Consider the following 22,029-nt stretch of genomic DNA (forward strand, 5'->3'; position numbering starts at 1 on the left):
TCTCCAGAAAACCCAAGAGAATTTCTGGGTCTCATCACCTGTAGTAGAAGTCCATGTTCAGATTAAGAATCTTTATCTCATGCCGCCTATATAATCTTAGAATAAGTGTGGAATGAGGCAAATATGTTGCCGCAATATTTGTAGCAAGGTCTGTGTAAAATACGATCACTTCTATGAAAACTGCCTCTAGGGGGCGTCTCACTGTTTTAGAAGCCCTTAATTATATTATATATACTTTTGGCTAAGATAACTTTTGATAAGTGAGCATGCATTGGAGGGATAGGCATACGACTGCAACGAAGCCTGAATAATTTCCAAAGTTATTTTTATTAATTAAAAACAATGAAAACCCAGCTCTGTTCACCACTTTTCTTGACTCCCAGATCATTTAGGACCAGTAATTGGGCTCTTAAGATTGGAAGAAAAAAAAGCCACCCCAAAAACAGCGCCACACTTGTCCTGGGGCTTTGTATGGTATTACAACTCATTAGGCTATGTCCATGAAAGGTTTTTTTTTTCGTAGGGGGTTCACTAAAGGAAAAAAAAGAAAATAAAAGCATTATAAAATCAATTTGCTATTTATACGTTCATTTTTTTTCTCACCGGGTGGTTTTCAAAATCTGAAGTTTAAAAAAGTGCATGATTCTACTTTGACGTGGTTCCTGATGGGAATGTTCTCTAAAACTACTTCAGAAAACTCCCAAGATCTCTTCAATGAAGGAGTATTTCCTGCCATTTTTGACCACCTCACACAAAAAAAGTGCATATTCCTTGAAAACCCTTTTTAAATATACTTAAGTATATTTGCAAAATGATATGGCTTTTGCCGCCATAACGCAAACCTGCATGATCTGGGACAGAGCTAGACCACGGATTTACATTTCCACCATTGCCTGCACTTCCTTATCCCCTCGCTGTCCTACTCTCCTCCTGGCTGACTACAGCACATCACTTATCTGATCTATTTCTGGTGATGGGTTACCACTCGCTGACTGATGATCCTTGATGATTGATCCCTCCTCGTTTCCCTCACATGACCTCAGGCCAAATCATCCCACCGAATACTTATACAAGTGGTGAAAGTTGAGCCTCCATGACAAGTGTATGATACTTTGCACATTTCCAAGTTTTCTCACGCATTGCTGGAGGCTAAATATAGACTTGAAGACATCTTCACATGTGCTCTAAGGAAGGTCTGGGCAATGCCACCGAAATGGTTTTATTACACATCGGGCAGGAGTTCCGCACTTCTAGCCATTTCATCAGGCACCTAGAGAGAGCGAGAAGAAAGTCAGGCATACGTTGACAGACCTATAGTTTTGTCTCTGTTTTGATATGACTAAATTCTAATGGAAAAAAAAGGTTAAAATTATCCATTGTTTGTCAAGAAAATTGTTCATGCGCAATGTTGAGGGCTTTGAAGGGGAGGTCTACTTCATAGTAAAATTTATGAACTCTCATCAGGTTTAGTGGCATGTGCCAGTAATATTACTGTGCCCATTCATTTCGGCAGTGCTACTAAGAGGTCCTCACTGCCCATGGACGTGAAAGGAAAACAATGGGCAACAGTAGTCTCTGCTCTCAAAGGAAGCAAAATGGTGGTGGTCCCCTGATTTACCAATGTGACTGCTTTCTTAGCTTTCCTTTAATTTATTCAATTTTGCAAAGCCTCTACATGGCTCCAACCCATGCCCACATACAGGCTATACACATATCTGTTTATTCCCTAGACCCTCTCATCACCGGGTACAAAATGGTGGGAAGCGGTCAGGTAGGTAAAGCATGGGACCATGATCAAGTAAAAAAGCTACTCAGCTCTTGGTTTATTCCTCCTTAAGACTTGACATGATGGGTTAGTACCGATCACCTAAAAAAACTTCATGACATAACAAAAGACAAAAATATAAAACTATTCTCAAATCTACCATAATTAGAATAAAAACCAAAAGCCTGTCCAATTTATTGATAATAGCTCTGGCCAGTATTAATGGAGACTGAAGTTTGCTGAAGTCAAGCTCTCTACTGTCTCACTAATCGAAGTTGGATTTCATGAAATATGAAGCAGTGGGAGACAGCAAAGATTGATGCCAATTTTCAAATATGGAGTGTATTTAGTCTCGAAACGCTATTTTTTTCATGTCTGTCAACCCCTGAGGAAGAAGTAGTTCTTCGAAACGCGTTGGAAATAAATTATTAATCTTCAATTATAACTGGAATTGTGTATTATGTCAAGCAGCGCATGGAAGTCCAAAAATAAGTTCCACAGGATTTGATACATCGGCGGTCACTTATTTGACCATTGGACGTGCAGCAGCTGACTACTAATCTCATATGCTTGAACTTTCCTACAGCAGGTGAGTGGATCTCTTATAACTTTAAAAGTATCATCGGATAAGACACTATTTGCACTTTTCTGTTCCTATAGTGTATTATACTAAGATATATGCAAACATTAAAGCCCGTCGAGACGGTCATGATGAAAGTGTGCTGGTGTCAGAGGCATCTGATTCATTAAGTGGCATATGCCTCACAAAAAATTTTTTTACTCCGGTCGGAAACTGGAGTAAGATTTCTATTATAAAGTATGCCACAACAATTAGACAAGCTGTGGTGTCACACCCCCTCCCCTCCCTGCTCCTCCCTCATCCTGCTTCTGCTTTGCCCATTTTGTTGCAATTGGGCGACACTGGTATGAAAATGCCAAAAGCCGCAAATTTTTGCCTAACATTCAGTTGTGCGAAAATTTTGTGACTTATGGCAGAATTCTAGCAAAAAGACTTTGGTGAATCATGGCCGAAATTTAAACTGCATTATTGCTCTATAGAAGGTATTGCTCAAACGCAGGTACATAGCATATAAATTGGTCAATTCCTGTGAGCCCACCATCCATAACAAGGTGACCTCTCTGATGGGAGACTAGACCTAATATTTATCAGACATGCTTCTTCTGGGCTATAAAACTACAAGTGTAAAGAGCAGGTAGGACCCAGAATTAGTTACAAGGATTTCAATCTTGCATACCAGAGATAAGTGGATCAGGCACAATTCGAATTTCACACGTTCACCATGATTTTCCCAGGAAATTTGATTTGTGGAGAAGGTATTCTCTACATATTTAATGTCCTTTATAAGACTTTGGGATCTCTCTTGACCCCAAGCATAATAATAATTGTAAGATGTTATAAAAATAAAAATTATACTTACAGGGGTTGGACAAAATAATGGAAACACCTAACATTTTGGCATCATAATCTTCGAACACGTTATAAACATGAAAACCGTGACATATGGCAATTGTTTTGTAGTTGATTATTTGTGTTATGTGATATGTGTATGTAAATTAACTGTTTTGCAGAATTGTAAGAACATTGATGAAAACCTGATACCAATGGCAAACCTCTCGGATTTTCAAAGAGGCCATATTGTTGGTGCTCGTATGGCAGGTGCTAGTGTAACAGAAAGTGCCCGAATGCTTGGCGTGTCAAGAGGTGCTGTCTCAAAGTAATGACTGTGTTTGAAAGAGAAGGAAAAACATCCGCAGCAAAGCACAGGTCCGGCCGAAAGTTAAAATTGACTGAGAGAGACCGTCGGACTCTAAAGCGAATTGTGAGAGAGGATCACAAGACCACGGCTCCGAAAATCACTGCTGAGCTCAATGAACACCTACAGAACCCAGTTTCCACGAAAACTGTTCGTCAGGAGCTGCACAAATCTGGATTTCACGGAAGAGCTGCAATTCGAAAACCCCTGCTCTCAATGACAAATGTTTCCAAGCATTTAGAGTAGTGTAGAAACCTCCAGACGTGGTCCCTCGAGCAGTGGAAATGTGATATTCTCAGACGAATCATCGTTTACCCTCTTTCCGACCTCCGGCCGAGTGTACGTTTGGAGACAGCCGAAAGAAGCATTCCATCCAGACTGCCATCTCCTAACAGTAAAACATGGCGGAGGTTCTGTGATGATATGGGGTGCTATTTCGTGGAGATCCGCTGGGCCAATGATATCCCTTCATGGAAGAATTAACAGCCGAGATTATTTAGGCATTTTGGGCGACCAAGTGCATCCTATGGTTCAAGCATTGTTCCCGGAGGGGAACGCCATCTTTCAGGATGATAATGCACCAATTCATACAGCTAGAATCGTTAAAGCATGGGACGAGGAACATTCTAATGAAGTTGAGCATCTCATCTGGCCCCCACAATCCTCAGACCTCAACATTATTGAGCATTTCTGGCCGATTTTAGAGATTCAAGTTAGACGTCGATTTCCGCCGCCATCGTCGCTCAAAGAACTGGAGGGTGTTTTAACTGAAGAATGGGCTACAATTCCTTTGGAAACAATTCACACCTTGTATGAATCCATACCTCGGAGAATTGAGGCTGTAATCACCGCAAAAGGTGGACCTGCACCATATTAAACTAACTTTTGTTGATGTTTCCAGGTGTTTCCATTATTTTATCCAAACCCTGTACCTCACCACTCATGTCTCTGGCCCCTCTGTGTCACCCATCCGGCCCTCGTTACATCTCCAGACCACCGCCGCTTGTGCTGACATCCCTGAGCTGCTTATGCTGGGCCGGAACTTCCAACTTTGATGAGGTGTGGGAAAGTTTTACACATACACACACAACGTCACAGAGCACGCCATGACTTCATAACACCGTGACCTAAAATCATCTCGTAGATTTCAGTCCCAACGGCAGCGATCTTAAGAGGTGTCGAAGACCAGACGGGTGACGCTGAAGGGCTGGAAAGGTGAACGGTGAGGTATATAAAAAGATTTTTTTTTTTTCACTTTTGATGGCTTTTTTTTTTTTTTTTTACAAAAATCCAAATTTTGGCGAATGCAGATTTTTGAAAAATTACACTAAAATGTATTCGCTTATCTCCAATTGTAAGACATCAAAAAGCAGATTGGCGCTCAACACATGGTGTGATATAGACGATGCTTATTTGCTTTGCCCCTTTGTATGGTTTATAAATATATATATATATATATATATATATATATATATATATATATATATATATATATATATAACTAGCTGAAGAGCCCGGCGCTGCCCGGGTATAGTAACTAGCTGTGGTTAGTTATAGCAAATTATAATTATCCTCCATCCCATAGTCCTGTGCCCATATACCCATCATACGTATCCGCCATCCCATAGGCCCGTGCCCATATACCCATCATACATATCCTCCATCCCATAGTTGAGTGCCCATATACCCATCACACATCCTCCATGCCATAGTCCCTTGCCCATATACCCATCATACATATTCTCCATCCCATAGTCCCATGCCCATATACCCATCATACATATTCGCCATCCCATAGTCGAGTGCCCATATACCCATCACACATCCTTCATCTCATAGTCCCGTGCCCATATACCCATCATACATATCGTCCATCCCATAGTCCCGTGCCCATCATACATATCCGCCATCCCAAAGTCCCGTGCCCATATACCCGTCATACATATCCTCCATCCCATAGTCGAGTGCCCATATACCCATCACACATCCTTCATCTCATAGTCCCGTGCCCATATACCCATCATACATATCGTCCATCCCATAGTCCCGTGCCCATCATACATATCCGCCATCCCATAGTCCCGTGCCCATATACCCATCATACATATTCGCCATCCCATAGTCCAGTGCCCATATACCCATCACACATCCTCCATCCCATAGTCCCATGCCCATATACCCATCATACATATCCTCCATCCCATAGTCCCATGCCCATATACCCATCATACATATTCATCAGGTCAGTCATACTTTTTGTATACCTTTCTACTATGCAAAGAAAATAAACAACAGTTTTATCACACTATGGGTTCATACTCACGAGAGACTCGCACGATTCTCACGCGAGTCTCTCGCATGAAAACCCGGCACTGCCGCCGGCACTCGGACTGGAGCGTGCGGTTACATGTATTTCTATGCGGCCGCACGTTCCGGTCTGAGTGCCGGTGGCAGTGTCAGGTTTTCATGCGAGAGACTCGCACGTGAGTATGAGCCCTAAGTCAGATATCCTGCATTACACGTGTGAATCCCACCACTATCCCAACGTGGTCATCCTGTTTCTGGGAGTAGTGCCAACCTTATTGTCTATTGCATGGACTTTAATGATTGTAAGCCCCCCATTCTGGACGTCCGTGGAGTAACATTTATCATATCTACCCCCGGAATCTGAATATCTAACTTGTCAGCAGTTGGTATAGTTCTGAGCTGATGATCGCGTGACCCTGTCAATGACTCTTCGTCTCCCTCGTCAGCTGGCACTTACTTTGTGTGGAACGCGTGAGTACACGGACACACGCCAACTTCTTCCTCCAGTTTAAACTCGTCCAGACACACCGCACACATTTGCTGGAGATATAGAAGTTACACACCAACTATTAGATTTATGGAAACCCTCCCAAACGCAGTTTTACAATACAAATAGAAAAAAACCATCTATAATGTATATTCTGCGTCAAGATAGGAATCATTGCCCATCATTGTGCTACACAGAAACTTTGATTTACAAATATCTATTGTTTTTCATATGCTAGTAATTTTTTTTAATTTGTTTTGCCATTTTTCAATTTTGGAATCTTAGTAAGGCCTCATGCCCAGCGCAAAGCGGTTTGTAGGGTGATACAATCAAAGTACCACCATACGGTTAGCCATACAGGGCCATGGTTAACAGGGATTTTATTTTATTTTCAATTGATTTTTATTCATTTTTGCTCTGTCTGTCGTAGATTTACTATCTTTGAGGCATCAGTTTTTTCTTGTATGTAAAGAAAAAAAAAAATACACTCCCAAGCTCTAGGATGCAAATGGATGGCTTTTTTTTTTCCTTTTTTTTCCCAGGGACTCATTATATGATCAATTAAGATATTTTAATTAGCAAATTGGATCAAAATTGGACACGGCTCTCTCTCTTTTTTTTTTTTTTTTTAATCAGTCCTCAAAGAAAAAAAAAATGTGTATGTGAACAAGCCCATACATTATAATGGGGGTACATGTTCTATCCCAGAAATGTGAGACTGAGGCATTAACGTATGTTCACACTGATATGTTTAAGGAATTTATGATGCAGAAACTCTCCAAGATCCTCTTCAAAACGTGCAGTTTATGCTCTTTTTCTGCTCCAAAAACTCAGGAAAAATACTCAGTGTGAACATGCTCTTAGGACACAGGTTGGTCTCAATGAAACGCTCGCTGGGGCGCAGTCACCTGACTCATTAAGGCAAGCCCTTAGATTTTTGTCGTTAGATGTGAGCCTAAAATTATAGCCTAACTCATGTGAATAGTGTAGGAATAATTTTTCAAAAGGAAATAATAATATGAGGCTTACTCCGATCAGGCTGGTTTTCTTGGATTTGTTCTTTAACACCACCTAGAAAACAAATATGGAGCCACCTGTTATCAACTCTAACAAATTATTTAAAAAAACATTATTAAGTTGCTGAATTCATGACAAACAAAAGAATATTCACAGAGATGTAAGGGTCGTAGTTTAGGCTTCTGGACCCCCATCCTGGTACCTGGCATCAGCATTGTGCAGTAACCTAGGTGAGCTCAATTTTGGAGAAAAGTAACTTAGAGGGTATTAGTAGGAGCAACCCCCTTAAGGCATTTATGCATGTAGGTCATAGGAAGTTAAATAAAATGATACCTTGATATCTACGATCCGATGTCTTTTTCCAGTGAAAATTTTTCTGGGTCGGACATAGATCTCCTAAGAATCTGCCTCCAGGGCTTATTTTACATTACAGGAGAGTTGCCAGTGTGAGACATGTAGATCAGGAGAGCAGACTGTCAGTCATTACATGTCTCACACTGGTAACTCTCCTTTCATGTAAAATAAGCTCTGGAGTCAGATTCTCGGGGAGATCTATGTCCGGCCCATAGATCTTAACAGCTTATTCACATAGTAAGAAAAACAAGCATTTGGGTGATTTTTTTTTTTTTTATATTCTCATATGATCTTGTAATCTCTTTTAGATGTCCATTATTTTAGCGTGCAAGGAAAAAAACAGATCAATTTTGGTTTGTGATTTTTATTTAATTTTTATCCACTTTTAGGCAGTGTATCATTTTTTTCACCTGTTTTTCACAAGTATAAAAAAAAAGAAAAGAAAAAAAAATATATTCTTCACTGACCCATTAGACAGTGAGGCTATGTGCACACGCTGCGGTTTTTGCTGCGGATCTGCAGCAGTTCTGCAGACAGTGTACAGAAGCATGTAAGTCTATGACATTTACAATCTGCTGTGCACATGCTGCTGCGGTTTTGAATCCGCAGAAATAATTGACATGTCACTTCTTTTCTGCGGATTCTGCTGCGGTTTACCATCTCCTCCATTGTAGAGGTGATAAACTGCAGGGGAAAACCGCAGGCCAAGCCGCAGGTAAAACCGCAGGTCATTTTACCTGTGGTTTTACCTGCGGTTCCACAGATACAAATCCGCAGACCAATCCGCAGCGTGTGCACATAGCCTTATAAGTGAATCATGCGGATGGCAGAATGGCACACTGATGGCAACCAAGCACTGTTTTTTAATTTACAATTTGTATTGCAAGTAAACATTTCTTTAGTAGTTTCTCTGATGAAAATTCTTTACACAGCGCTTTGTAATATCATTGGTACAATGTAATGCTGTGCTGTCATTGATTACTGATCGCCGTATCAAGTGTGTATTGTAATATGAAACCATTGATTTAAAGGGGTATTCCCATCTCTAAGATCCTATCTCAATATGTAATAGATATAATAATAATAATAATAATAATAGCAAATACCTCCAATTAGAAATGTAGTATAGTTCTCCTGATAACCTATGTCACTAGTCACTTACCTGATGTGGTTACATCCACTAGCAACTAACTACCTGCAGTAACTGTCACATTAGTGGTCGAAATCATGTATACCTAAACTAATGCAATCCCTTCCACATCAGGTAAGCAACATAGGTAATCAGAAGAACTATACTACAGTTCTAATTGGAGGTATTTGCTAAAATTATTATTATTACAACTACTATATATTAGGATAGGTTCTTGGAGATGGGAATATCTATTTAAAAGCAAACCTGACAGATGATAAATGCTGCCCAATTTATGACAATCAGATACTGGCTGTGCGATCTTATTAATAATAATAATCTTTATTTATATAGCGCCAACTTATTCCGCAGCGCTTTACAGTTAAACAGTTTCAAACACAAGTCATAAGTAACAACGTTAACAATAATATAATGACTAAAGCAAAATAAAACTAAATAAAACAACCCTGCTCGTGATAGCTTACAATCTACAATGAGGTGAGGGAGATACAAGGTACAGGTTTGTATTTACAATGATGTTCAAGCCATCTTGAGGGAGTGAGGGATGGATGGAGATAGTGAATGGGCTACACACGCACACTTACACGTAGAATGACATTGATTAGGGAATGTGATAGGCTGCTCTGAACAAATGTGTTTTGAGGGAGCGCCTAAAACTGTGCAAGTTGTGTCTGGTCCTAATTTCTTGGGGTAGAGCATTCCAGAGGACTGATGCAACGCGGGAGAAGTATTGGAGACGGGAGTGGGAGGTACGGATTAGTGCAGAGGCTAGTTGAAAGTCGTTTGCAGAGCGCAGCGGTCGGCTAGGCTGATAGATAAAAATGAGGGAGGAGATGTAAGGTGCGCGCTGTGGGGTATGCACTGTGGAGAGCTTTGTGGGTGAGAACAAGTACTTTGAATTGGATCCTGTAGTGAATGGGCAGCCAGTGTAATGACTGGCGAAGAGCGGATGTGTCCAAGTACCGATTAGCCAGGTGGACGACCCTGGCTGCTGCATTAAGGATGGACTGGAGAGGGGAAAGTTGAGTGAGAGGGAGGCCAATTAATAGAGCATTACAGTAGACCAGGTGGGAGTGGAACAGGGCGACAGTGAGGGTTTTTGTTGTTTCCATGGTGAGAAAAGGGCGGATTCTAGAGATGTTCTTTAGGTGTAAGTGGCAAGAGCGGGCAAGAGATTGTATATGGGAGGCGAAGGAGAGATTGGTGTCAAACATAACACCCAGACAGCGCGCCTGCTGCTGGGATGTTATTTTGGTGCCATCCATGGAGAGGGAAATGTCAGATTTAGAGAAGTTAGTATAGACGGCGGGAGCAGAAGAAGTAGTTAAGAGAGAAGAAAGAGAGATTTTTTTCCAGCTCCAAATTTGTGTCGCCATTATTTTCAATGAGGTTCGGTTTCTGGTTGAAGATTGTGTACAGTTCTGGTACCTGAACTAAATTTTGGACTAAAGTTCGGTCGGGTACCAGAACTCGTACGTTCAAGGGTCCACTCATCCCTACCCACCTGTCTAACCAGTCTCCTATGCGGCTTGATCACAGACAGAATTTACAGTAGGTTTGCAGTATCTACACTGCGGTGCTTCAGAGTCAAACATACATGGCTGAAATCATATATCCTTTAAAGGGAATCTGTCACCCCCGGGATGTATATGACCTATTACTATGGGCATACAGGTAATAGAAATGTTACACTAGTCCTACCTGTCTGCCTCACATTAATGGTCTTGTTGCTGAGAATGTTATATTCTTTCTTTATGTTAATGATTTCTTCCAGGCTTTAGGGCGTGCGGTGTCTGGAAGAAATCCCTGCCTCTTGTCCTCATTGTAATACTACCCCCTTCCTTCAGCGCCAGTTATGGCCCTGAAATCCCATGCCTGCGCCCTGCACTTCCTCCACAATACATACCTCATCCTCCCTTTGTGAGCACTGCACTCAGGGATCTTTTGGGCAGACGCCGGAGACTTCTGCTCCAGTGACCTCTGGCATGCTCGCCGATAAGGTGCTCTCCCCACTTCCTCCCTGCACAGTCATCACCACATACACATGGTACCTTGCGGTGACTGTCCAGGGAGGAAGTGGGGAGAGCATCTTATCGGCGTGCACACTGGATGTCATAGTGACTCGCCGGCACTGGCGCAGAAGATCCCTGAATGCAGTGCCCACAGAAGGGAGGATGAGGCATGTATTGTGGATTGAGGGCAGGGTGCAGGCGCGGGATTCCGGGGCGATAACTGATGATGATGGGAGGGGTGTAATATTACAATGAGGAGAGGAAGCAGGGATTTCTTCCAGGCATCGTACACCCGGGAGCCTGGAAGAAATCATTAGCATAAAGACACAGTGTAACATTTCTCCACAACAAGACCGTTAATATGAGGCATACAGATAGGACTAGTGTAACATTTCCATTAACTGTATGCCCATATGAATAGGTCATACACGTTCCTGGGATGACAGGTTCCCTTTAAGTACAGTAAGATGGATCTGGAGAGTTGACATTTTAGCAATAGAGATCCCATCCGTGCAGGTGGAGCAGATCTGTAGCATTAGCCAGCAGCTGGGTCCTATAAATAGGATTTAATGGCAGCGTGAGCAAATTAACATCTGATCTCATGAACAGCCAGTATTTCTCAGTCATACGATCAGATACATAGGAGAGGAAACGTGATCGTTACCAAAACCTTAAAGGGATATTCTGAATTTAACAAATAATATATATTTTTTTTTATATGAAAGGAAAACATTATACAATTTTCAGTGTAGTGTCTGTATCAATATTGCTGGGTTTTTTTTCCCTCCAAGATCTGCGCTCACTGTAATTGATTACTTGCTCTTATTTACTCTATGGCACCTTCTCACCCTTTCTATGATAAAACAAGGAAGACACAGATGGGATTGCCCCTCGGGGGAGGGAGAGACTTCCTACATAGGTATGTATAGGCTGGTCTGAGACTGGCCAAGCTGGACCTGCTGACAAGTCCTCTTTAAAGCACAATATGACCTAATATTTCAGGTAATAAGCTTTAAAATAAAACCACATTTTTATATATTAATCTATTGGAAAAATGAATCCATGTATAGACTTATCGACACACTGGTGGGGAAGTCACCATAGAGGAACACACCTTCTTATAGCCACGTCTCCTGTACTGATCCTGCTGCTTGAGTCTAAAATAAAGAAAATGATCCATCATTAAGGCAGGTTTTCACACATCCAGCGTTCAGGCCAGGCTGTCATGATGAGTTTTTGATGATACAGATTTTCTGCACTTATTGTGTGAATTCAGTTACTTGCAAGTTTTGTATTGAGTTTTCGTACATGCATATTTATTGTGTTTTTTAAAAAAATGCATGTGCGTTGTTTACCTGTGGATTCTCTGCACCTAAAGTAGGACTATGGGAAAAATCTACATCGAAAGCAGCGCACCCGCTAGAAAAATTGACGTTGCAGATTTGAAGCACGAACTGCAGGTCAGTTTACTCCGATTAAAAAAAATAAAATAAAATAAAAACAGTGGGCAGGAGATTTCTATAAATCCCATTGACTTTGCAGGAACTGTAAGACGCTGCTTTTTTGACAGAGGGAAGTAAGCAGCATCAAAAACTCACCGAAAACTCATCGTGGGCACACAGCCTTACAGTCTGAATACGGACCAGCCGCAGGTCTCTTGACCTAAACTCAACAGCCTGATGAATACCTAAGAGGCCACCAATCAGGGCTTCGGAGTCGGAGTAGTGGAGTCGGAGTTGGTGTCATGGAAATTGAGGAGTTGGAGGAGTTGAGGAGTTGGAGTCTGAGTCGGATGTTTGGCTTGCAGACTCCATAGCCCTGGTATGAGGGAGTCGGAGTCGTGGAGTCGGAGTTGGAGTCATGGAAATTGAGGAGTTGGAGTCGGAGGTTTGGCTTACCGACTCCACAGCTCTGCCGCCAACTTTGGGTGAGGACACCTGCGGCTAGTCCAGAAATCATTGTTCATAAACAGACTGTAAATCTAGGGCATGTTAGACCGGCCTAAAATGAAGGTGCCCAACTGAGCTTTCTTTTAAGATTTAAAGCTCTGTATATGTCATTGCAATTTATGGTCTTGTCCTGGACTTTAAAGGGAACCTGTCACCTGTTTTAGCTGTTATAAGATGTGGCCACTGCCATTCAGGGCTTACCTACAGCATTCTAGGATAGAGACCAACCCGAAGAGGATCCGGGGTCTACGACCGGGGTAGTTGAAGCCAAGATTGTGAACCTTGCACATTTTACCATTGAAGCCGGACCAGGGAATGGTAGGAAGCTGGTGGTCCTGGAGCACGGATGGGACGGGGATTGTCCAGGAGTGGGACAGAGATTGTCCAGAACCAAGGCAGGGATTGCCAGAGGGAGAAACAGGGAAACCTGAGGCAATGTCACTCTGTGTAGATTGTGCTGCGTGTGTGCTGGATACCCTCTGCTCAGTAAAGTTAAACTGTTGGAAAAGGACATGGTCTCTAAAGTGGTTTGTGGAGCTCATGGATGCGGAATCGGAATGACAGCAGCCCAGGGGACTCTGACAGTGAGCGTGAGTGTACTGCTGCGCAAGCTGCACATGCAGCGTGAAAGACATTATTTTTCATCTGTGGGGTGCCACAACTACTACCCAGGCCGCCTTACTGGCCCACAGGTAGACAAATCATATACTGTGCATGCACAGTGCTCAATATTATATTCACAGAGGTCAGCTGCATCCGCTACTAATGCCATTGAGGATTTAGGACAATTTATTGCCATATAACGCTATCTCAAAGGGGTTGGCCCATTTTGTGCATTAATAGCATATCCACAAGGAATGATAGACTCCACCAGTGACCTACATATTTTTCAAGAATATTGCTGTGCTACATGCCACTATCATAGGAAGTGTGGTCGTCGGACATGCACAGTGCTCCCAATTAATTAATATGGAAGCTTCGCTGTGGGATCTGCAGCTATCGAACATCTTGTGATATGCCATAAATGTAAAAGCTGGTAATAACCCTATAAAATAGACATATAATCAACCAAATCCTTACCTGAAAACATAGCAGCAAAAGACAAGGCAGAATATAAGTAGCAAAATCCCAGCTCCAAAAACGAAAATGAAGAAATTCTGAGGTGTTCCCTGAACATTTTCCTTTGTCATATTAGTCCTCTGCGTTGGGTGATCTGTGGATAGTCAGTATTAGAGTAGAAATTATAAATCCAAAATGTCCTCGGTAGCGCATCAGACTCCACTCGACAAGATTGGGAGTGCTTTCACACACCGCAGTTTTTTTCCCACCAAAACACCACATCTCCAAGTTTTGGCTATGTTTTCCATAGGCTTCCCCATAGAAAAAAAGTCCAATATGAGTCCCCGGACATTGTTTTCATGCACAACTATTCTAATAATTAGCATCACGTCACTTGTCAAGTGACCTCGGTCTGTCTTTCCAAGGATGTCGTCTAAGGATAATATCTGAAATAATGCCTGAAATGAGCCTGAAGTGACCAGAAGGTACGACTAAACGCTGCATTTAAATGTACTAAATTTCTTTTGCCTTCAAAATTACTCTTACCATGATGACATGCGCTGTAACTGTTTTGGCTCCTTTAATCCTTACTCTCCTTCGCTATCCACAAACCCCAGCACCCTCTAACCAAATAGTAATCTCTCCTTCCCTCTTGCCTCCCCATCTGACCTCCTCAGCTGACCTGCTCCTCAACCTCAGAGCTCTCCTAATAAAATACAAAACAAGCCACCCACCCTCCTCCCACATGCTCTCCCTCTCTCTGCTTCTCCTCACTGCTGGTGACATATCTCCCAACCCTGGACCCCCACAGCTCATACCTCCCATTACTACCCCCTTCTATCGTTCCCAAACCAACACAAACACCAGAAATCTTTCCCACCTCAAATCCGGGCTCCTGACAACCACCATCCTTCTCCCACTCTCTGGATCACTCTGGAATGCCCGCTCCATCTGGAATAAACTCCATGTGATTCATGACCTCTTTACCTCTCGTAACTTTTCTTTCCTTGGCCTCACCGAAACATGGCTGACACCCTCCGACACCGCCTCCGCTGCTGCGCTATGTTACGGCGGCCTCCACTTTACCCACACTCCTCGCCCTGGCAACGGACATGGCGGAGGAGTGGGCCTTCTCCTTTCTTTCAACTGCACCTTCAGCCCATCCCACCTCTTCCCTCCCTTGTCCTCCCCTCTTTTGAAGTCCACTCCATCCGCATCTATTCTCCCTTCAACCTCCAAGTGGCCGTCATATACCGACCTCCAGGCCCGACCACTTCCTTTATTGACCAATTCTCTACCTGGCTCCTTCACTTTCTCTCTGCTGACATTCCAACCATCATCATGGGTGACTTCAACATACCCACTGACACCCACCAGTCGGCAGCCTCTAAACTTCTGCCCCTTACTTCATCCTTTGGACTTACTCAGTGGTCCTCCTCAGCTTCCCACACAGATGGACATACATTAGACCTGGTCTTCACCCGCCTCTGCTCTCTTTCTAACTTCACCACCTTCCCTCTCCCTCTATCTGACCACCATCTACTCACTTTCTCATCCCTGTCCTCCTCACCTGTCACCCATGTCCAGCAGCATGCGCACCCCCGCAGAAACCTCGCACATCTAGACACTCGCACACTCTCTGACTCTATTCTACCACTGTCCTCCATAGCTTCACTCCACGACACTGACACTGCCACTAGTTTCTACAATGCCACTCTTGCATCAGCCATCGACTCAGTCGCCCCTGTCATGTATAACAGAGTGCGATGAACCAACAGACAACCCTGGCACAATAACACCACTAAAAAGCTTCGGCAAGCATCCAGAATTACAGAACGACGCTGGAAGAAAACACATTTGGAAGACGACTTCACTGCACTCAAACAAGCAACACTTGCATTCAAATCAGCTCTCACCTCTACTAAACAGGCCTTCTTTACATCCCTTGTATCTTCCTTATCCCACAACCCCAAACAGTTGTTAAATACTTTTAACTCCCTCCTCCACCCACCACTGCCACCTCCAACTTCCCTAATCTCTGCCGAGGACTTGGCAGCACACTTTAAAAACAAGATAGACCAAACACGGCAAGTCTTTATTGCCCAACCACCTCAACCCCTTTGTATACCAGACCAATGCCCAAACCCCATAACCTCTCTCTCCAACATCACTGAAGAGGAGCTTAATCGCCTCTTCTCCAAATCGCACCTCACAACCTGTGCACTTGACCCCATCCCATCCCACCTCCTCCCCAACCTCACCACCACACTTATCCCGTCCCTAACCCACCTCTTCAACTTATCACTAACTTCTGGTACCTTTCCTTCTGCTTTCAAACATGCCACAATCACACCTATCCTTAAAAAGCCAACCCTCGATCCAACAGCCACGTCCAGCTATCGCCCAATATCGCTGCTCCCATTCGCTTCTAAACTCCTGGAGCAGCATGTCCACACTGAACTTTCCTCCCACCTCTCATCTAACTTGCTCTTTGACAATCTACAATCTGGCTTCCGCCCCCATCATTCCACTGAGACAGCCCTGACCAAAATTACCAACGACCTACATACAGCCAAAGCTAACGGACAATACTCTATACTCCTGCTTCTAGACCTGTCCTCTGCTTTCGACACAGTTGACCACTGCCTCCTACTACAGATCCTCTCCTCCTTTGGCATCACAGACCTCACCCTATCCTGGATCTCCTCATACCTTTCCAACCGCACATTCAGCGTCTCCCACTCCCACACTAACTCCTCATCCCACCCTCTCTCTGTTGGAGTCCCCCAAGGCTCTGTTCTAGGACCCCTACTCTTCTCAATCTACACACTTGGTCTGGGGCAACTCATAAAGTCCCACGGATTCTAGTACCACCTTTATGCCGATGATACTCAGATCTACCTCTCTGGTCCAAACATCACCTCTCTGCTCTCCAGAATCCCAGAGTGTCTATCAGCAATATCCTCCTTCTTCTCCTCTCGCTTCCTAAAACTCAATGTGGACAAATCTGAACTGATCATCTTTCCCCCATCTCACAGATCTTCCTTACCCCACCTTTCTATAACAATTGACAACATCACGCTTTCTCCCGTACCGGAGGTCCGCTGCCTCGGAGTAACCCTTGACTCTGCCCTGTCCTTCAAACCGCACATCCAAGCTCTCTCCACCTACTGTCGCCTCCAGCTCAAAAATATTTCCAGAATCCGTTCCTTCCTCAACCCTCAATTTACTAAAATGCTTGTGAATGCCCTCATCATCTTCCGCCTCGACTATTGCAACATACTTTTCTGTGGCCTCCCTGCTAACACCATTGCACCTCTCCAGTCCATTCTCAACTCTGCCGCCCGACTAATTCATCTCTCTCCTCGCTACTCCTCCACTTCTCCCCTCTGCAAATCTCTTCACTGGCTCCCATTCCCTCAGCGTATCCAGTTCAAATTACTAATACTGACTACAAGGCCATCTACAACCTGTCTCCTCCATACATCTCTGAACTAATCTCCAGATACCTTCCCTCAAGGAATCTCCAGTCCTCCCAAGACCTTCTTCTCTCCTCCACACTTATTCGCTCCTCACCCAACCGCCTCCAAGACTTCTCCCGAATAGCCCCCATCCTCTGGAATTCCCTGCCCCAACACATCTGGCTATCAACCACACTCGGCTCCTTCAGACAGAACCTGAAAACCCACCTCTTCAGGAAAGCCTACAACCTGCAGTGATCCCTGTTGCCTCCTCACCACTACTGGAGCTACCGCCTCACCATCACTGGAACTGCTGTAACCCCCCAACCTACTGTCTCCTTCCCCACCATCCCGTAGCATGTACGCCCGAAAGGGCAGGGTCCTCTCTCCCCTCTATATCAGTCTGTGATTGTTAGTTTGTTTGTTTGCTGTAAGTGATATCTGTAATCATCATGTAACCCCTTCTCATGTACAGCACCATGGAACCAATGGTGCTATATAAATAAATAATAATAATTGTGTTTCTTTCACAGTGAACACCCAGAAGAGACTGGAGTTGCCACATGTCGGTGGTACTGTATGTGCATGGTTTGCAGTTTTCCTCTACTTCTTTTGTCTTTCATTGTCGGTAATTTACTTCCCCATAAAAGCAGGATGTGAAATATAGCATCATAATGTGAAGGTGGCCAGATGTTGACTATACAACTACCTTGATTGCAATTATTCCTCAGAACCCCCTGTAAATATAACTGCCCTTAGAGATAACACGTGAGAACTAAACCAGGAATTTGCTATGAGCGGTTATTACGATTATAACACACCTGGAAAGTGTCATTTTACTTCACCTATGTCAACCTTTGGCTTGCACTGGTCTGACCTAAGGTCCATGTGACAAGTTGCTTATGTGTATAGGCAGACTGGATATTATTGGTTCAGTGTGCGGTCCATTGAGCACACGGATACTACACTGACCGAAGATATTTTCACATATTTGTGCTGTGTAGTCCATACTTGGACCACAATGCATGGCCTGGCTGAGGATCTTCTAACCCAAATTCGACAACCTTAAAGCATGGGTGTACCCAAGATCAAAACTAGGGGGGGCAAGCCATGGTCGTTCAGGCTGTAAAATTTTAGAACAAAAAAAGGGTAATGAAACGAAACGAAAATGAACAAATGACCGCCATACACAACACAATCCCCTATACCAAGACCAATAATACCACATACAGGGGAGAAATACCACCACACCATGAACAGATCACATGATGACTGAATAATACCACATACAAGGGAGAAAAACAGCCATGATCAATTCTATTATGTAAACAATTCATTGATTTTAAACTTTTGCAGTCTTCTCTTCTGTTCAGCAGGGGGGCTTCAAGCTCTTGTGTGCTTATCACACACTGAAACTGAGCCACTCACACTGCCCTTTCCAGACACAGCAATTGGATTGATCTTTAGGGAAAAAAATGCAGAATATTACACAGATAGATAGAAATCCAGAGAAATTGGAGGCAGCACACCGTTTATAGTGAAAAAAAGAGCTATTTAATAAGGCCAAAAGGCGAAAGGTTCCTGTTGTTTGGACCGAAACGTCGCCTTTTGGCCTTATTAAATAGCTCTTTTTTCACTACAAACGCTGTGCTGCCTCCAATTTCTCTGGATTTCTATAATTGAATTTGCCTGGGGGGCTCTGCACCCGGACTCTTTCTTTGTGCTGCTCTAATTTTCTTCTTTTTAGATAGATAGATAGATTTTAGCATGGAATGCAAGCAGATTCCAACCTAAAATATGCCCCATCATTGTCCACTTCTTGTAGTAATAAGCCCCGTCATTGTCCCCTTCTCGTAGTAATATGCCACATCATTGTCCCCTTCTTTTAGTAATGTGCCCCATAATGACCCCCTTCTTGTAGTAATGTCCCATAATGATCCTCTCCATGTAGAAATGTCCCATCATAATCCCCTTCATGTAGAAATGTGCCCTATTCTGATCATCTTCATGTAGAAATTGCCCATTCCACCACCTCCATCATTTCCTCCTCCCCTATCAACCCATCATTGCCCTTTCCACCATCATTGTCCATTCCACTACCACCATTGTTGCCTTTTCCCCACCACCCTTATCATTGCCCATTCCACCACCTCCATCATTTCCTCCTCACCACCCCATTATTGCCATTTCGACCACCACCATCATTACCCTCTCCGTCACCCCCATCATTGCCTTCTCCCCCACCACCCCATCATTGCCCTCTCCGTCACCCCCATCATTGCCTACTCCCCCCACCCCCACTATTGCCTTCTCCATCACTCCCATCATTTCCTTTTCCATCATTCCCATCATCCCCATCATTGCCCTCTCCATCACTCCCATCATTGCCCTCTCCCCCATCACCCCATCATTGCCTTCTCCATCACTCCCATGATTGTCTTCTCCATCACTCCCATCATTGCCCTCTCCATCACCTCCATCATTGCCTTCTCCATCACTCCCATCATTGCCTTTTCCATCACTCCCATCATTGCCTTCTCCATCCCTCCCATCATTGCCTTCTTCATCACTCCATGATCCCCATCATCCTCTTCTCCATCCCTCCCATCATCCCCATCATTGCCTTCTCCACTACTCCCAACATCCCCTTCTCCATCCCTCCCATCATCCCCATCATTGCCTTCTTCCATCACTCCCATCATCCCCATCATTGCCTTCTCCATCACTCCCATCATTGCCCTCTCCATCACCTCCATCATTGCCTTCTCCATCACTCCCATCATTGCCTTTTCCATCACTCCCATCATTGCCTTCTCCATCCCTCCCATCATTGCCTTCTTCATCACTCCATGATCCCCATCATCCTCTTCTCCATCCCTCCCATCATCCCCATCATTGCTTACTCCATCACTCCCATCATCCCCATCATTGCCTTCTCCACCACTCCCAACATCCCCTTCTCCATCCCTCCCATCATCCCCATCATTGCCTTCTCCATCACTCCGATCATCCCCTTCTCCATCCCTCCCATCATCCCCATCATTGCCTTCTCCATCACTCCCATCATCCCCATCATTGTCTTCTCCATCACTCCCTTCTGTCAAGAACACCGCACTGCACTTGCTCACTGAGCCAGTGCGCATGTCCTGAGTACAAAAACGATGCACAAAGATACCTATGGAGCGGGGCAGCAGTGGTGACGATGCATGCTCCAGGCTCACAGGACCTGAAGCATGTGACTGCTGAGGGCGTGGTCTAAACTCCAGAGAGCTAGTAGCTGAGGAAAACTCCTAAAAGGGTAACTACGGGACAATGATACCAAGGGGCATAGACAGAGACATAAACTAGATCAAGCCAGGGTCAAAGCATGAGAAAGCAGGACAGTACCAAAGGGTTAGACAGAGCGGATAGTCAGGATGTAGCAATAGATCAGAAAACCAGAATGGGCAATAGACGGTACAATAGGGACAAACTGTAACAGAGTAACAATAGTCAAGCCAGGAGGTCAGAACCAGAGATAACAATAGTACCAAAACGAGAGACAGAGTACAGAGTGAGGGAACAGACCGGGTCATACACGGGAAGCAAACAAGCAATGCAGTATACACACACACCAGGGGTCAGACACACAGCCAGAACAACAGTATAGCTGACAGAGAACCCTGGTAAAGAGTGAGTATAAATACCCCTCCCAGATCCAGAAAGAGACCACGTACACTTAACCCTGTGAGTGCAGGGCAAGAACCCTGTCCAAACCATGACACCTTCATCCCCATAATCCCCTTCTCCATCCCTCCCATCACTCCCATCATCCCCTTTTCAATCACTCCCATCATTACCCTCCCCATCACTCCCATCATTGCCTTCTCCATCACTCTCAACACACAAACAGATCTCCGCTGCCCTGAGCTCTCCAGTGCTGGCAGCTTCCTCCTGCGCAATCCTCCTCTCCTCCCGCGTTTCCTCTCACTGGTACACAGCGACACGGAGCTGGATGATGATGTCATCCAGCCGCACCGCTGAATGCCGTTTGAGGAAAGATAGAGCACGTTAGGGTCGGCGATGCCGCATGCCAGCTGAAAGGGCCAGCTGTGCGTGCCCTCTCTGGCGTGCGTGCAGGTTCGCCATCGCTGTTCTAGGGGGGGCAGCTTCCCCCCCTGCCCCACGGTGGGTACACCCATGCCTTAAAGGCATATATAAGGTGGTAGAGTTCAAGTCAGGTGAGCCGTGGCACATTGGTGGATCGCAATCCTAATAATGAAATGTGGAATCTGACCATCGAGTACAATGATATGAGACTTGTTTGACTGCTCGGTCAAAAAAAGCCAAAACATCTATCTATTCCACATAAGGTTCCCCACAGTGTGTACAAATGGAAGTAGTTTTGTGATGCATTTTTTGTGATGAGGCTCCTACAGGTGAAACATTTATTTTTCATTATCACTTAAAAAAACAAACACATTTGAAGACCACATAACAAAACCGCAACAATTCACATGCAATTTTTATGCAGTACATACAAATGTACCTCAAGGGATAAGCATACACAGGTGGTCAAAAGTGTTGGTACCCCTCATTTAATGACAGAAAAACCCATAATGGTCACAGAAATAACTTGAATCTGACAAAAGTATTAATAAATAAAAAATCTATGAGGATGAACAAATGAAAGTCAGACACTGCTTTTCAACCA

The 22,029-nt window shown here is 44.1% G+C and overlaps 1 protein-coding gene across 1 annotated transcript; it reads right to left on the reverse strand.

Moving 5' to 3' along the window:
* Positions 1–841: 841 nt before the first annotated feature.
* On the reverse strand, positions 842–14,033 carry LOC141049798 (RING finger protein 122-like). Its single transcript, XM_073546569.1, has 5 exons — positions 13,897–14,033; positions 11,982–12,024; positions 7,364–7,405; positions 6,305–6,387; positions 842–1,270 (listed from the first exon to the last, which is right to left on the reverse strand). The coding sequence occupies exons 1-5, from the start codon at positions 14,004–14,006 to the stop codon at positions 1,174–1,176; spliced, it is 375 nt and encodes a 124-aa protein (XP_073402670.1). The 5' UTR covers positions 14,007–14,033; the 3' UTR covers positions 842–1,173.
* Between the last annotated feature and the right edge of the window lie 7,996 nt (positions 14,034–22,029).

This window comes from Dendrobates tinctorius, unplaced genomic scaffold, assembly GCF_039654945.1.
Source record: "Dendrobates tinctorius isolate UK_male_01 unplaced genomic scaffold, ASM3965494v1 ptg000149l, whole genome shotgun sequence".
Taxonomy (NCBI): Eukaryota; Metazoa; Chordata; class Amphibia; order Anura; family Dendrobatidae; genus Dendrobates; species Dendrobates tinctorius.